The sequence below is a fragment of the Triticum dicoccoides genome, chromosome 7B (assembly GCF_002162155.2).
Source record: "Triticum dicoccoides isolate Atlit2015 ecotype Zavitan chromosome 7B, WEW_v2.0, whole genome shotgun sequence".
NCBI classification, from domain to species: domain Eukaryota; kingdom Viridiplantae; phylum Streptophyta; class Magnoliopsida; order Poales; family Poaceae; genus Triticum; species Triticum dicoccoides.
Window position 1 is genome coordinate 333,457,391 of NC_041393.1, and position 17,971 is coordinate 333,475,361.

At 42.2% G+C, this 17,971-nt stretch overlaps 1 protein-coding gene and 1 pseudogene across 3 annotated transcripts; one reads left to right on the forward strand and one right to left on the reverse strand.

Annotated features, from left to right (window-relative positions):
* The first annotated feature begins 436 nt into the window (after positions 1–436).
* LOC119335356 lies at positions 437–4,163 on the forward strand (annotated as a pseudogene).
* Positions 4,164–4,429: 266 nt separating this feature from the next.
* Positions 4,430–16,386, reverse strand: LOC119335354 (protein CCA1-like). 3 transcript variants are annotated; one of them, XM_037607487.1, is made up of 12 exons: positions 16,146–16,386; positions 15,996–16,053; positions 11,757–11,901; positions 11,569–11,595; positions 11,350–11,434; positions 11,110–11,138; positions 10,743–10,946; positions 10,560–10,671; positions 10,325–10,386; positions 6,690–6,896; positions 5,229–6,593; positions 4,430–5,139 (listed from the first exon to the last, which is right to left on the reverse strand). In XM_037607487.1, the coding sequence occupies exons 7-12, from the start codon at positions 10,779–10,781 to the stop codon at positions 4,789–4,791; spliced, it is 2,136 nt and encodes a 711-aa protein (XP_037463384.1). In that variant the 5' UTR covers positions 10,782–10,946; positions 11,110–11,138; positions 11,350–11,434; positions 11,569–11,595; positions 11,757–11,901; positions 15,996–16,053; positions 16,146–16,386; the 3' UTR covers positions 4,430–4,788. The 3 variants fall into 3 exon arrangements, with proteins under 3 accessions (XP_037463384.1, XP_037463385.1, XP_037463386.1); XM_037607488.1 differs by having other exon boundaries at positions 11,757–11,911; XM_037607489.1 differs by lacking the exon at positions 15,996–16,053.
* Positions 16,387–17,971: the final 1,585 nt, after the last annotated feature.

Below are 17,971 nucleotides of genomic sequence, written 5' to 3' on the forward strand. Positions count from 1 at the left end.
TCGGTATATTAATCCTTAAGTTTGCAATTCTAGATGATTAAACATGTAAATCTACACATGTGATTAATTTTAGATTAACATTTCATTGGCACTATAATCATAATACTTATTTTTTTTGAAACATTGAGAAATGTTTTGATAGTTTGTAAAATTTCATCATGAAATGAAGTTGGTGGAAGGCGTGGTAAAAAAACAAAATCGATACTCCAAAAATGCGTTTGAAAATAACATTTTCGAGCATCAATTTTGTTTTGCCACATTTTCCACAATGGCATATGGTGATGAAATTTTGTAAACTACCAAAACATTTGTCAATGTTTCAACCAAAATAACAGATTTACAAAATTTAATTATATTTTTTTACTGTTCGCCGCGTCCAGATGTCACATCCTTCTCCGCTTCGGAAAGGGTAGAGGCGAAAAAGTCACCGTACTTCTCCGCTTCCTCAATTATTACGGCTCGACCACTCACTCTACCATCGGTGGTTTCTACGCGAGACGCCGGCGATGACCTCGACCGCCGCCGCCGCCGCCGCCGCCGCCGCCATTAACTCCGTCTCGTCATATGCTCTCTCCCCGCACGCCGCTCCCTTCAACCCCCCCTCCCGACCGGCTTGCGCCCCTTTCCAGTACCGCCAAAATGGTAACCTTTTCCTTTCCCTTCCTCCAATCCCCACCTTTTTCTTCTTATTCTCCGCCTTGCTCTGATGTTCCGGTTCTTGGCTGGTCCGCGCCTTATCGGCCCTTGTGATTGCGTTACGCCGCTGGATTAATCTAGTTGTGCTGACCAGCTTGGCAATATATTTTACCTTTGTCCGGTTCTTGGGCGTTAGCTAGGTTTGCGGTCTGGGGTAGTAGGCCGAGAATCAGTTGATCCTAGCTGATTTGTAGTATCCGGCATACATCATTCCACCCTCTCAGTCACCACTAATTTATGACTTTATATCCATGATTATCCCCAATCGGGGCAACAATATACTGTAGATGCTATATTTGTGTTTTTGTTCAACTGCATAACGTGCCAGTCATCTGTTTACATAGCAAAGCCATTGAGTGTGTATTGCCAATGCATAGGTGATGTTTCTAGGTCGGCGGGTGCTAGCTCTGTGGGTTATGCTGAAGAGAAGACATCAAGAGATACTCACTCAGCGTCACCAATTGCATGTGCCTTGATGAAATCAAGTGGTGCCGTTTATCCACCCTCTACACATGCCATGCACACTGGGCAGCCAAGTTCATGGCAGCAGTTTGCCTGGATGCGTATCCCTCCTCACCATATGTCGGGATAACATCCAATTACAAGCAGCAAAATTCCTTGACCTCAGGAAATGGGAGCAAATGTTCAACAGTGAGGATTGAAAGGCCACCAAATAAAACATCAGAAACTAACAAAAACAGTTGTGGTTCTGGAAGCAAGTTGGTTATAGCAGAAAATCCTAAGTCTAATAAATACAGTGAAAAAGAAACATCATCCCGCAGTTTACAATTAAATGGTCCTGTCGATGGCAACGACAATTCACAAGGTACCATGTTCTCCTCCAAAGAGGCAAATCCTGTCTTCATTGCAAGCCCTCTTCATATTCCAACTACTTCTGCTGATCCATGTGGTGTTTTGGCCGAGGATGTGATGCCAGATCCATCAGAATGTTCTGTTGATTCACCGTGCTATAGAGGTGCTTCAGCTTCTCGTCTGTCTCCATTTGATGTTTTTCAGACACCTGCTACCCAGTCAACTAATCAAGAATTGGAAGCTTTTGCTGTACGACAGAAACAAAGCTCTAGCGCTGTTCAACATCATGAAACTTCGTCCGAGCTCCAGAGTTTGGTCACCAAGACTAACCACGACCACTGCAAATCCCAGGCTGAAGCCGGTGTGTCAAAGAAATCTGGGGTCACAAGTATAAAGGAGACAAAAAATTCATGTGGGAAGGAGCTTGAATGTGCAAACCAGTATGCAGCAAAATGTGAACTAGAGCAGAAGCACCTTTTGAAACTGAGAGACAATTATGTGAAGCGATCTGGTCTGAATTATGCTGCTCCGGATTTTGTACCTTCATCGACTGGGAAATCAAAAATTGGCAAAGGTTTATCTATATCTGTTGAAATTATTTACGATAGTACCTGATGCTTGATGTTTTGAATAAGCATTTCCTTCAAATGCACAATATGCTATCTATTTGATACATTACAGGTCCCTGTTCTTCAACAGGAAAGAATATATCGGGAGTTCTCAAGGCGATCGAGAATCTAACTGTGGTATTCCAGAGTAGTTATTCTGGTGATGAAATTGAGCTAGATGAAGATGATTGCATCCTCCTTGAATCAGTGATTGATAGTCTTCAGACTTGCCTTCATAAAATAAGAAAGGTGCGTTATTTTGTTGTTGTTTTTGTTTTCAACTTCTTATTTAGCATAGACATTGTGTTCAATTCGAAATACTTTCAGTTGAGCATGCACGCAACCTGCAGCTCGCAGTTTTACTTACGTCTTGCCTTGTTCAAAACTATTCTGACAACTATTCTGACACGAGAGAGCAGGTGTACCAGGCTAACCTTCATTATTTTTTTCTTATGTCCTTATTGCTTACTTCAAAGTTTGATTGCTTCCACTTACGCCCGATGTTATTGCCTGATTTGTTCTTAGGAGGAATAACTGTAGAAACTATTATTTTGAGTCATATGTAGGATAAGCAGATTATATGGTCTCTGGTTTTTGTGAATTCTATTTAATTTTACATTTTCCTTCTTGTCAATAAAAGAACAAAAACTATTCAGACTTACTACAGTAATATGATATTTGCAGTGACCCCATGATAATTGTGTATCTATTGTTACTAGGATCCTATTAAGGGTGCTTCGGACAAGGCAGGGCCAAAGGCTCCACATTCTCAGACTGCAGTTTTAAAATATGACCTAGGAAAATATAGTCGTAGTTACATTGCAGATGGTGAAAAGGACATAATGATTAATCATTTTGCTGGTTCTAGTCATATGCACAATGAGTTTGGAAGAAACAGTTTGACACGGGGCAAGGTAACCTCTTCTACTCATGATAAATTACTTGTGTTGTTTCTTTCATTTGCTGAGTTGTTAAACTGTGTGCTCCAACAAGTGCAATTTTTCATAGGCGTGTTAAAAGGTCTGGCAATTTTTAGAAAATATGTGCAAAAGAATTTTCCTCCTTGCAAAAAGTTTCAGGAAAATCGTAGGACTTATATGTACCTTGTGATAAGTCTACCAGTATTGGATGCCACTCACATAGAAAATCAGTTTAACCAATTGTTTCTGTTTCACTTTATTGACAAGCAATTTATGATTGACCAGCCTGCACTCAACAATGTCCAGAAGATGTCCTGTGAGGAAGAGCATCCACAGGTTCTTGTGTATAAGAATCTGTGGATTGAAGCGGAGCGTGCAAATTGTGAATTGAAGTACCAGCTGAAACACACTTGTATAAAAATAGACCTAGAGTCCAGCATGGCTCCTATTGGTGGGCCTGGGCCAAGAAAGAATTATTCCCAAGTCTCTGATTTGAGTACCGATCCAAGTAATCTGTATGGAGTTGCCTTAGCTCACCCTACTGGAGAGACATCAGGAGCAAGAAACGGTCAATATCTTCCTTATGCTGGTGACTGCACTCGGTCAGCAGGCGACGCCGCCCTTAGCTGTTCTTCAAGCACCAAAGGGTACACTGCTCTGCCCAAGAATTTGCAGCATGGCCATGTCCTATCAGGCTTGGAAGAAACTGCCACGCAGCGCCATGCGCCTCTGCCATATGGAGCTTGTCAAGGGTTGAATGGAGGCACTTTGGATGGGGTGGCTGCCCACTCATACATCACCGGACAAGATGGCATTTTGCGTAGCAATTCGAAGTATGGATCGTCAGACTGGGAGCATGTGCTAACTGAAGAAATCGGCTGGAGCTGAACAAATCTGCCAATGGATGGTGGTACCTGTATATGAGGAAGTAGGATTGCAGGAAGCCAGGGATTCTGGTTACCTTTTTGTTGCTAACTAATGCTGCTGAAAACGGCACTAGGCAAAATGGTGCGTTTCTCATCGGGCGAAAAACAGTGCCCCCGTTATGAATCTTCTCGGAAACAATGGTTGTATAAATATGAACTTGTGATGCTACTACTAAGCAATGTCTTGTTCTTTAATGTCATGGCGGGGCGGAAGGCTTTTTTGGGTAATGTCATGGCGGGCAACCCTGACGGAGGGATTGTGCATCAGGATTCAGAGCCTAACGGACGTTGTGGTGTGTGTAGGGCCGATATGTCAGGCAGCTGTGCGCCTGTGTATGAGGCTCTAAATTAAAAAAATCGTTTCTGAGCCCATGCGCAGATCCAGTTACCTTCCAATATTAAAGATACCAGCCATATGTTTAAATTTTAAAAAAATACATTGTTTAAGAAAGCTGGGCCATCCAAGAATCTTCAAATCTCAGGTGTATATACATAAAACAACGCGATCATGCTCTCCCTTCAGGAATTAAATCTACATGATCCAGCAAAATGAACCAAAATTACAAGTATTATCCTTCACCACACAAAAATAAGCATAATTGCCTTTTACCAATAAAGTAGCATGCATAGGTGCTCAATGCTTAATTGACAGTCTAGAAGGGCTGCTCGGCAAGCATTAACATACAACACATAATAAATTGAGTTCTGTGAAACACTGCATTGCAAGGACTGAGAAGTCCTATAGTAGTAGCTTAGATGTAAATACTGCAATTTCTTGAAAATACACTACTCGTGCAGGCTGGTAATCATGTCGTGGCAAGTAAATCACGTGGAGGGTTCGCTGTCAAGGCGAATCCTCTTGGTACCAACCTCGTCAGCAGCCGGCACCCTATTCTCCTTTGCTTCCACCGAGCACCTCTTGTAAGGTTTGAAGCCTGTCCGGCGGGATTTCATATTCAGGTGTGACAATTCAATGGGAAAGGTAGCAGCTCTTGGCCCAACCAATGTATCAAGTTCATGGTCTATAACTGCAGCACTCTTGTTGAGGTCGACCGTCACCGTAGTAGCTTCGTCTTGTTCCCCCCTGGGTACCACCTTCAATCCTTCTGCTTGTGGAGGAGAAAAGCTTTGGGGAAGCTTTCCTCTACTGAACAGTTTATCGAAAGCCATACGACCCTGACAGCAGAAATGTGAATTAGAAAAGCAGTGATAGATGCTCAAGAGTAACATAGAAATGAAGTTCGGCAATGCTGGTAGACTACAACCTCTTCGGAAACTTCCTTCCATGAATCATTTGTGCTTGAAATGTTCCTAAACCTGCGGTGGTTCATGTCACCAGCTGAAGAATTACTGCAACATGCTTGCTGTGTCTTGTCGTTGGCTTGATCTTGGTTCTCAGGAACATGTTCTGCCTCTACATCACTACTTGATGGCGTGTTGGAACCACATGAAGAGCGATCCTGCTTCTTCTTGTTGCCGAAAGCATCACTTGTTTCAGCTCCTGTGGGAGGTGTTGTCTCAACTTTATCAGTGTGGGGAGACACCTCTCCTTTTCCACTCTCGTCTGATCCAGAAGATGCACCAACTATCATAGCTTCAGGTTGACCTTGCTCCTGAGCTACTTGGCATTCCTTCGGTGCGTTGTCCACTGGGCAGTTCTCTGTAGCTCGCTGAACATCCGCTATGGGAAAGGAAGCAGTAGGAACTGGTACAAATGGAAAAGCCATGGGGGGAGCAAAAAGAGGGAGAAGACCTTGTGTTGCCCACCATGCCGAAGCCGCAGCAACTGTAGCTGCTACCACAGAAGCCATGCTTGGAGGAGAACCAATATGTCTTCCTTGAGCATTCTCAGCAAAAACTTCTTGATTTGGACCAACAGGAATGTTGCTGTCTGCTGCTGGCCAGTATGATGCTGCAAGCCTTGCGGCTGCATGTACTGTGGGGTTTGATAACAACGTGGAAACGAGCATGTTGGAGAAGGTGGATGACATATTAAGAGAAGACCTGTTGGCATCTTGGTTGCAGTGGCATTGCATCGTTGGTGCAAAGCCTGCATAGTTGTGGGGAAAGGGCTGTGCTGTGGAGCTGCTGCCAATTTTTGGATCCACCGGAAGTGTTGGATGGATGCAGTCCATGCTTCCATTAGCTCCTCCCGCTTGATCACTTGTTTGATCAGGATGACTTCCTTCAGTTCCAGGGTCTGGAGCGCCAGTTGCCCCAGTCTTATTCATTTGGTAGAGTGGGGCACTTGCAGCATGTTGACCCGTGTATGTTGTCTCCGCAGTATTTGGCTTCAACTGCATGTGTTTCATCGAGTTATCCAAACAATCTTCATGAGAACGGCCATAATTAGAACTGATGTGGACTCTGTTGTTCCTTTCCATTTCCTGGTCATTAATATCTTTTACATCCTTCCCCACATCAATGGAAGTAGATTTCCTTTCCATGGTTGCAATATCTTTGTTTTCTGTTTTAGTCGGTTCAATTCCCCCCGAGACACCATGATTTGAAGAGCTCTTGTTAGAGGAAGAAAATGAGGCAGATGGTGCTTCTCGAAAGATATTAATAACTTCTGAGCAACTGCCGTTTTCAGATAACTCCTTCCTTTGAAGTTTCTGAATGCAGGTGAGCTTCATGTTAAAGAAAAACAAGTATATCAATACATACATCAAGGATAGCATAGACAGAACTAAAACCAAAGCATATAATACCGCAATGCTATTTACCTGAAGAGTTCCATTGCTCGCCATTTCTGCATTGCTATTGCTCAAGCTTACACTTGATTTTGGAACTTCTCTGGTGGGTGTTTCAGAACTGAGACAACCTTTTCGAGGATATGGACAGTTAGGTTTTCTTTTAGGCCGTGGTGGAGGTATGTCTATATCATGAGCTTGTCCCGGAGAAGTACCATTATTGATAGCTTCCTTTTCCAACTGCAATTTCCCAATTAGTTAGATACAGACAGATAGTGGTGATAAACTAGAATTGGGAAATTGAAACTGTCTATTATTGCATACAACTGTTACGGTTACTAGGTTTTCTAGTGTCCAAAAAGGTATAACCTTTGTACTGATCAGATTTTTGCCCCATTTCACAAACTCAAACCAATCAGGAATCGGTTGGAAATGCATGAGATTTCGCAGAGAAAGGATTGTCACAATGGCAAGTTTCTTTACAGATGAGTTCCTTTAGAATAATATGAGGAGGCACTGTCTTGTGAAAGAACAATGTGCGAAAGAGGCAAACTCAGAAAGTATCAGACATGAGAAATTTTATGCTAATTAGCCAAGTTACAAATTCATTGATGCTCACATAAGCTTATCTGTATGTTGTGAAGAATCATCAGGGTTATAATCATATAAGATGGTCCGCTATGGAGGTTGGACCCATAGAAAACATGTCATGATGCATGGTGCAACAGATCTTCTGAGATCAATACTACAGAAAACAATGTGCACATGTTCCTTACTGGCGATCTCGTTAGTTATAAGAACCTAGTGTCACCCAACTAATCATCTCAGTTATTTTTTCTTGCTAACATCTTGATTTTTTTTTATCAGAATCATCAGCTTGCTCTTGAGATACTAACATTATTTAATTTAAACAATTTCACCAAACAAGAATCAGAATGTAACTGAAAGGCATGGCAAATTCTAGTCAGGACATATTTTAAGTAGTTTTCCTTGATATCAAAAACGCAGACTGGTACAAAGTTTCAGTATCTGGCAGACGTATTTTAAGTAGTTTTCCTTGATATCAAAAACACAGACTGGTAAAAAGTTTCAGTATCTGGCAATGGCAGCTTTGCTATCATTAGTTCTTACAAATTTTCACTGCATTAGAATGCCATCCTTATGTCCACATGAATGTTATCCTCATGGTCTCAGATTAACATGCTGAGGTTCAGCCAGAACAAGGTTAACCATGACGTCCATCATCACTGACCAATTAGGAGTGGCCGCGAGGAGATAGTGGGCTCACACCAAGAAGCGCGTTATGGCATTTGGCTAGATGCTAATATGACTGGAGTGACTAATGGCGGGATACCTAAAGAAGACAAGTAGATAACAAACCAGACCTACGTGGTTAACTGTGACAGGTAACAATTTTAAAAGGGAACTGTTATTGTGCTGATGTTCCCTGGGAGGGCATGGCAAAACAAATGTTTTTTTATGTCAATTTATGTTGTCGTGAGGATGGCAAATTCCTTAAGCAAGCACGGCAAATCCTGGCAAAAAACTGAACTGGGCGGATTTTCCATGCTTGCTAAAGAAATTTGCCATCCTCACAACAACATAAATTGCCATAACAAATGTTCGTTTTGCCATGGCCTCCCAGGAAAAATTTGCTGGTTATTAAAATCCTTTTACAATTTGGTCAATCTGCTCACTAAATCAGGCAACACAATGAAGGCTGGACTTCAGCCCACAAAGCAGCAGCTACTAGCTACAGCTACATTGTCGCAATTACTTCTGCAATACACAAGTAGAACCAAAATACTAGTGCATCTGAAGCTTGGAATGGTCATAAGTCATCAAAACCCTTCAGGGTCCACACTTCGACAGGCTCTATTATGATAGCATTTTTGAAAAGAATTATCCTGTGCTAACAACTAATTTAGGGCCATCAACCTTAGTGGGCACTCCACAATTGCAAGTCTTCCCTTTTCAGACTATCAAAATCATTCAACAAGCAATTGCTAACTGGCGTTAGTGATGTTTTTTTTGGCCAAACAGGTGGGCACCGGTGGATATGTAGCCGGTGCCCACCATCACCCTAAACCAGACTCTAAAACCCAATTTTCTAACAATTGGTCTGTAATTGCCTCTAATTTATATCTTCAATTTGAAATCTGCAAAATGAAAATGAAGATTCAGAGTGCCAGAAAATAAGGCATTTTGGGGCAACCAGACTAACTGGTCGGGTTCTGAAGAAACCAGAACCGTCTCCAATGGGAATTTGGGGCAGTTCTGGTATCCTAACCCTGACAAATACAGAATTCTACAGCCTAAACCCTCAAGCGAGTGGAGGACTGAAAGAGTGGATAGTGGTTTCTTTTTCACCTGACTGGCTCTTCTCTATCCACATAAAAGGTAAGAAAAATAGCACTGTAAAATTGTTTCTTCAATTATAGAAGAGACATCTCTCCAGCCTCAGCATCAACCGATGCACTAAGTCTTTAAACTATTGGTTAGATTGAAGGCTATCAGTTCCCACACTGAACTTTTACGAATTTATTGGCGAGCAAATATGAGCTAAGTTGGTGTACTGAACTGTTAGTTGCGTCATTTACTATATGTAGAATAGGGTAGAGCTGTCCATCGGTCCATCCCAACAACCAGCCTGCTATATCGAGCAGGGTCAGATGGTAATGGCTGGTGAGCAAAGCATGAAATTAGAGGACCCAGAAAACCATCGCGGTCAAAACAAGAAGAAAAAAACTAGCCTTAGCTTTCTCCCTCCCCCATGGGTCTGGCAAGGAAACCTCTGAGAGGATGAGGCTGCAATCCCAACAAGGCAACAGTCTGTTGCATATTACAACATGATGACAATGTAGCCTCCACCATGTGGCTGTATGCAGCCCCTAAAGAAATAGGACATGCAGCAAAGAACAGAAAGCAGAGAAGAGAGAAAGGACGAAAAAGGGAGAAAGAAGATAAATTTTGTTCATGCCATTGTGTACTTTTGTGGAACATATCATGATTTAGAAAATGAAATGGGCTCATTTACACAATGTTGATAGTGAAACATGTTCGATGAAGTGTTTACCTACGTTGATGGGGGCTATAATGAAATGTAACAAATGTTAGCATATTTACCATACAATTCCCAAGGAATTTCCTGTAGTTCACTCAAGTGCATTTAGATATCCTATTTCACATTATGTATTGTATTGACCCTCATATGTAAATTTAACTAGTAACATAATGTTTTCTTAGTCATATGTATGCTCAATAACAGCATGGATATGTAAAATCAATCAATGAGAGAATCAGAGTTGTTCAACTTCATCTGCTCTGCAACATTACTCATTGATTACAATCAGGAAAGACTTCCTAGCTGTTTCATCCATTTCAACATGCTTTAATTTGATCTTTTAATCAATCAACAGAGCAACAATTAGATAAAGAATGGTTCTCATGATATTCAAGGGAAACGAATCTTTCATCATGCTCAGCACTGCAGTACACAACTGTACAACGAAAGAAAGAAAGAAAATACTTCAGTAAAATAAAGACATAAAAATTATGAAGCGTGTGTCTTCCATTTTATCACCAACAATAAAGATGAAACAACCTGAAAACGAAGGGTATAGCAGTAAACCAGACAAGGGTACTAGCCAATAAGATAGAAAAATAACCTTGGTGAAGAACTTCTGAGCATGGCTTCTGATTTGCACGGCCGTCTTTGTCCCAACGTGCTCTGTACAACAAACCAGAAGGCGAATAAGAAAACAAAAGAAATGAGTTCATATAAAGTTATCAACAACAAAGTAATCGATATATACATATACGCCACTAATAATCAGTGAGTATTTCCTTGGAAGATATCAGTGAGTACAAGTACTCAAGGTATGACATATATGAAGATTTCACCTTCTATGCGCTGCCAAGCTCTGCCATACAGTTTGAGGGCTTCAAGGAACCGTTTGTGCTCTGCCTCGGTCCACCGCTCCCGCTGCTTTGTTATTGTGTACGGCTTTCGCACCTACAAACAACATGAAGAAAATGTTGATTCTTTCACCACAAATTAACTGGTAGGTCCAAGAGCACACTCACCTTTATGACCGTTTCCTCACCCGAAGAATTTATCTCCATCTCCAATTCCAGGGAAAATACAAAAATAAAAGGAAGTGTTGACAACCGGTCGCTTTGTTACTTGGAGTTGAGGGCGTCTACAAACAACAGTGCTCCTCCTTCTGTGTCTCCAGCCAAACGCTGGACTTGACGCGAGTAGTATCTCATACCTCCCCCTAAACCTCTCTATCACACAAACACAATAAATATTTCAAATTTGTACACCCCAGCCACAAAAGGAGCAGCTAAATTAGTTGTCACAGACCAAAGAAATAATCTGAGTTCACCAGTCTACTCATAAATGAACTTCGATCATAATCCAAAGAAATAATCTAAGGAGTTCACTCACCTATTTTCTTTGACCCAATTGGTGTTAATCTGCAAAATAGTGCAACATTAAATATATACTCACCCCTTAAATAAATAAAATTACGCCCTCTCCAACATTTTAAAATATGCAGGTATTTAGAGAGCAGCAAACCTCATTTCATCCTAAAATCAGGCATGATTAATTAGGAAAACTATAAAATTCCACAGCTATAAGAATAGCTTGGTCTAGCAATGCCAGGAACATCACCATTGCACTCACCTACTGAAAACCTCTATTGCAGTTGGCTCATTGCACACATGAACTGAGTCAGCGGAGTTTAGCCTTCCTCTCTTTATCTTCAACTCTAGAATCAGATTAAACTTTCAAGTACTCAGATCATGCAACCATTCCACAGAAAGAATTAGAGTAGACTAAAAAAACAGTCAAAAGCATAGGGAAGATACAACGCAATAACACAAGCCAACCAATCCAGCTCACCTGCTAAGGACAAACAACTCCCATAACCTGCCAAAGCAACAAAATTCACGTTATTAGTGCTGAGGTCCTATCAACTTCCAGCTCTGAATCACAGCTCATATGAAAACTGCCAAATTTGACAATTGTTCAAGAAAAATTGACAAATATCAAAACTCTAATCAACCAAAAGCCAGAAAAATCACAGCTACCTGAATAAACTGAGCTTACAAATTCCAGTACTTTGCTTGAATGAGTAGGAGGAAAAGAGTGGCCCGTGAATCAAACAGCAGGCAGCACAAATGCAGGGCCTCACAGCTCAAAACTGATTATGTATCCCCTTAACACTTCCTACACCTGAAAGTTACTGAAATGAGATCAGCCAAATAGTCTTGCCAAACTCAAAAAACAATATTTACTTGCTAGAATAGATCTAGTTTGCTGCTTTGGATGCAAATCAGTTGAAATACGAAAAGGTATATAAATAACAACTCTGGAACATAAGCTAATAACCAATCAAACTACGTGTGCATTTCTACAAAAGATGAATACGAAAACAAGCTGAAGTACAAGCTCATAAAATAAGTAATGATTTGCACCTTCACATGCTAACTTAATTTCCAAAAGAACCAGAGAACAGGCCCATAAACTAGGAATGATTTACACTCAATGTACTAACCATTAGATGAGATTAGAACCTCGTCAGAAAGAAGATAACTGGAACTAAATTCGGAACTTGGTAAGTTCTGTTTCTTCTAAAGTTAACTCGGTATTATTGGATTCAAATCAAATGTTCCTTGTTTATCATTTGATCTAGATGATGTGGTCTCAGAAAGTAGATTATCATTTTAGGAGCGTGAAGGCTTTCGGAGAGGCATATGGAAATTGTGAGCTGTTATTGTCGTGCAGTAGGGGAGGAGCCGAGGAGGAGAGATGGAGGGGAGCAATGGCCACAAGAGACGGAGAGAGAGTCCTTCTAGTTTCTTGCTTGATTTCACAGATTATATCACTATATGCATGCTTTAGAATGAGAATCCTTCCTGGCCTGTGCCTCAAAAAAAAAAAAAAAAAAAAGAATCCTTCCTGGCCTGGGGACAAACTGTACCTACAGCAATGGCTCCGCTGCACTAGGCGAGTGCAAATACGACTCTGGATGGATACTCGCAAGGGCCTCCACGCAGTCAAAGTAAGCTCCAGACACAGCCTTACCTATCAATTTTGTATACTTGTAACCGGGGAGGTGACCTGTTATGAGGATTTAACTGAACATAGCTATTTTAGAACATTGCTCCTAAAATCCATGACAATTGCAGTGGCAGAGCAAGAAGGGCATCACATGGAGGCCTGCGTGGCAGTGACATGCTATCTCCATGCACAATGATTTAATATACCATCCCCTCCCACAAATTGTCTTCCCAAATTCAGTGACTTAGGTTGAGAAACGCAGCAAGGGGGGAATTACAGACACCGTGATGGATTTTCTTTTCTTTTTGAAAAAGGGGTTAGAACCACGGCTAGGACAACATCCTGGATGATGTCGATTGTCGAAGTTGATCAAGGAGTTGATTGTGTCTGACTGGTGAATCTTTGACAAACCCGGTTTCTAAAATACTTTCAAATAACCCTTAACTTGTCTCCAGACATGACCCTTGCTTGCCAAGTCCAAACTATTTCTCTAACCACTGCCTTGATCCACTTGGCTACATCCGCCCCTTATCCAGCTAAGATTTTTCTCCTTTTCCCATTCATTACTCTGTTTATTCTGACCTCCATATTTTGATCGAGATATCTGACATAAGTGAACTTTTGCCGAAAGGAGCCAGACTAGTGCAGGGACATAATACTCTTTGCAATCCCATGGTAGTTCTTTTCCATGTCAGTTATTGGTTTACTATAAAAAAGTTAATGTTCCATGCACTCACTTTTTTTCAGAATTATAGAAATACTACTCTTGGCCATGGTCTTCAAAGTAGACCATGGAGACCTGTTTAGGGTGGCCGCCCATGTCGCTTTCAGGGGGCGGCTCGTGCAAAACCCTAGCCGTTGCTGCGCCCCTCTCCTCTCTCCCCGCCGGTGGACGGCAGCGGTGGGCTCGCCTCCTCACTCAGCCACGCGCATGGCTACGGATATTGTGCTGTGGCAGCCCTGGACGGTGCACGTGAATGAGGTAGCTCGGGAGCCGGTTGTGGCCGCGGGGCACGGTTATGGCTTGGCTGAAGCATCGACGGCGAGGTGCTGCAGTGGTGTGCGGCAAGGGCTGAGGTGCTGCAGCAGTGAGTGGCACAGCAGTGGTTCTCTGGCCTGCATTACCCGATATGCTGACCTCAGGGCCAAAGGGTGGGGTGTGTCAGCGATGATGCCTGTGGGTTACATGTGTGGCGCCCCGTACGAAGTCCCGCCTGACTTCTATCGGTGTCGGCGATGAAGGAAGATCCAGCTAGTCGATCGGTGATAGTGGTATCCTCGACTTTGTTCTTTTGTTAGAAGCATCATTTTGGAGACAGGACTTCCCTGTCTGATGGGGCACTTGGCTTGCGCTGGAGCGGCTGGCAGGAGATTAGTGGTGGTGGCACATTGCTCTGATGTTGGCCGCTGCTCAGGCCATTAATTTATTTGCGAAGGCACAATGTTGCCGTCGCCAGTTCTTCCTAGACGATGCCTCCCTCAGGATTAGATGTCTCCTCCATCCACTCACCGACTCTTGTAGGCACTTATGGGTGGGAAGTACGTTGACCCGGACAACCCTGAAGACATGTCGTGCTATGGAGGTGTCCGACATCGGTCAAGAAGCGGCCTTGATACTTTAACTGTGCAAGACGTTTCCATGACGTTGTTGTCATGGCGTGAGTGGTGGCTAATCTCATATCATTGTTATAAGTTGAAAGGTGTTGTGCTAGCCTGCTAGCCGCTTGCCTGCTCTTCTATGAAATATGATACACCTTTCTATGGTGTATTCTAGAAAAAAAGGTAGACTATGGAAGTGCTTTGGTACTCCACTTTACAAGTCTGTCATTTAAAACATTCAGGGAAATATAGTACAAAACAAAACAAGATTGAAGGAGTATGTTTGGCGCTATAAAATGAAGTCTTCTGTTTTTTGCTGAATTCTACAGAAATAAAATCAAGGGGCATGGCTCTTCAGAAACTAACCAATTGTCTTTACAGACTTACTTATTTACTGGTCCAGTACCTCGACATATTTGATGTTGTTCTTAATATATTTTTACGATTCTGACTTAATTGACCATGTAGCAGCTATGATATAGTAACTCCTAAAATCGCATTGACCTCCTTTACCTCCACTAACAGTATGCCTTGGAAGGAGCATCCATGAGTGTGTGTGTGTGTGTTTTGCGAAAAGCATCCATGAGTTTATCTCCCACAATCTCAAACACGTTATTTAAGGGCAACACAGTATGTCTGCAAACAGATCTATGAGCTCACCAGGAAGCAAAACGGTTAATTAATACTAATAGAAACATTTTTTTTTTTTGCAACATACCTTAATACGCATATGCTGCTTTAGGGTTCCTGGACTTTCCAAAACTAACACTAGAATTTAAGCCAGACCGAAATTTATCATAGCAAATGTATTGACATAACAACAACCAAAAAAACTATGAATTTTTTATAGCAGACAAAAAATATATTTTCTTCTTAGCACAATTCACCAAAGCATGTATTTTAGTCAAATTACCTCACCTGCTTAGTTAAACTAGATTAAGTTGCTCCCTTTCCAGCATAGCAAATCCAAAATTAACTTAACTCACCTGCTCTTAAACTAAATCAAGCTGTTCTCTCCCTGCATAGCAAACTCAGAAGCCTAACTTACACACGTTCTTTCCAAACAACTTCAGAGCACCAACAACACCATATTAGATCAAAGATCTGATAAAAGCACACCTCAAACCCATGACAGCCAAAAAAAACAGATAAAAAACCCACGCACCAACCATACAGTTTTCTAGCTGCAAGAAGTTGAACCATGGAATCACTATTAATATTATTCCTAATGACCATACTAAAACGGACAGGACTAACTAGAGCAAGAAAAGGGCACAGAAGACGGGCTAGAGCAAGAAAATAATCACTGGACGACACGGTAGACCGGGTGGAAGAAGCCAAACTCAGATGTGCTGCCTTTAAGCAAAGGGTATAAATGATCTGATTCGTAATCCCCCCTCTCCAACAGCAGAGCTCTCAGTGAACAGGTGCAGTTCAACCGCTCAGAAGTCTGAGCTTTTGCACCACGATCATTGGAGGAGAGCAACGCGAAATCAAAAACTGCAACTACAGAGACCGACCAGGCACACACACAAAAAAGCGTGGGCTCATTTGCTGCACAGTTTTCAGTCGACAAACTACCACACCTAAGAGTATATATCAATCGCGTCGCGTCCAGTGGAAGCACAAATTTCTGGAAACTTGTATGGTTCGTAGTTCTAGGTTACCTCGGGCGAGCAGCAAGCTAACCCCGGTCGCCACGTCGCCCGCCCTCCGCGCGGCGGCCTGCACCAAGCCACCCCGTGCACAAAATCAAATCAACAACCCAGCGGTTCATCATGCAAAACGGAATCTCCGCCCCGATCCCTGCCACCCACCTCAAGCGACCGCCGCACCGGGCGCAGCGGCTCCTCTCTCTGCCGCCACCGGCCGATGCTTCCGGACGAAGCTTCCCGGCCAACTCCTCCGCTTTGGGGATCTAGCTAGGCCAGCAGTGGGAGGAACAAGCGTGCGTGCGTGCGTGCGTGCGCGCGCGCGCGAGTGACGAAGGAAGGGAAGGGAAGGGTCGAGATGTCGGGTACTCGGGTGCGGGGCTCGCTGTATGCTGCGGGTCGTGGAGGCTACACGGTGGAGGTGTGTTTGTGGCCGGGGGCTGTGGGGGTCGCTCTCGCCGCCGCGAGAAATCTCAGCCACTATCTTTACTTTACTTGTGGGTTTCTAGGCCTCCTCCGAGGCTATCTCCGTGCGGCACCCTTGTAAAATCCCTGGAATCGCAAACCACCGCATTTTATGTTGCGTACTACTGGCTTTCTTTCTCACGGGAGAAAAAAAGAAATAAAGGGTCAAGGTTATTCTAGACCTTTCATATGCTTTACAAAATATTAGAACCTAGATGATGCCCCGTGCGGTACATCAGGAATCTTGGTAACAGAAATGCGTAAATAGTTGATAAAAGACTTCTAAAACTAATGAAAAGAAGATGTAATCTGAAAAATAAAAAAACAAAGTATATAAAAACAAATTAAATTACGGTTAAAATAATGTCATTTCTAACAAAACAAAAATGTGAAGGGTCAACTACATACATACGCTGCAATTGCCCAATACATATATTGCTAGTACAAAATCTAATACAAAAAATAACTGTGAATAATTAACATGCATGAATTTATGATATGACTGCGTTGCATGCATAGAGTAATGCAAAATAAAAATGATTTATGACTTGCATGTATGACTTACTTATGTGGCAAGGTTAGAAAAATAGGTATTGTAGCTATTTAGTAATAGAAGATGTACAAGACAACATTGGTTATTTTTAAGGGAAATGTATAGATGCGCTATGTGGGTTTTGTACCCTAGTCATTTGGACGGCATATTGGCCCGGCAACAAACTCTCAACTACTTGGTTTTTATCTAGATGAGAAGAAACTCTTGTATTTGACTAGAAATAGTGCCTGCTATTTTGACAACCACTCTTTTGATTGGTTGTAGCAATATTCACTGATTCGCTCAACTAGTGTACGATTTAATTAGCATTGATCCTATGTGGAACTATTACAAAAATGGCTTTTGCAATTTTGATCTAACTACTAGCATCTAGGATGTCGATTGCGGCCTGGCACACGGTGCTGAAAAAGAGAAAAAAGTGATTTCTAAACCTTGAAGAGTATTATCGAGGACCTAGTTCACAAACGTTCTGTTAGTTTGCACATTGATCAGGATGAGAAGATTATTGTATTCTTCATATGTATGTGGCGAACGGTATGAATTTAGGGCCGGAACTGTATTCTTCATATGTATGTGGCGAACGGTACGTATTTAGGGCCGGAACCAAACAATTCGTGATGCATTTGATGGTGATCGTGCTTGCAGACGAGGTTGAGACTTGGGCCGAGATGACCAACCTAATCTTTTGAAATATACTTTATTATGTATAGTTATAAGGTTGCTCATGCTAAAGGTATGTGACATCCCAGCTTAATAGGAATGATAGATTACTCATATAAAAAAAGGCGCGTCTTCTTTCTTGGGAGCCCATCCGAAAGGAATTTCAAAGTTAAGTGTGTCTGGCTTGGAGCAATTTGAGGATGGATGGCTGACTGGGAAATTGTTCTTAGGTTCGCACGAGAGATGACAAAGTGCGAAAGAAAGACTAGTGTTGGTCTGTGGGTCCAGTCTTGATCCCAGGCGCGACGGCCAA

Excerpts from the sequence above, each read along its gene's own strand:
- LOC119335354 (XM_037607489.1), bottom strand. The coding sequence starts at position 10,781 with ATGGAGATAAATTCTTCGGGTGAGGAAACGGTCATAAAG. Across the intron at positions 10,387-10,559 it reads AGCTTGGCAGCGCATAGAAG|AGCACGTTGGGACAAAGACG; the intron begins GTGAAATCTTCA and ends TTTGTTGTACAG. Across the intron at positions 6,897-10,324 it reads CTCAGAAGTTCTTCACCAAG|TTGGAAAAGGAAGCTATCAA; the intron begins GTTATTTTTCTA and ends GGGAAATTGCAG.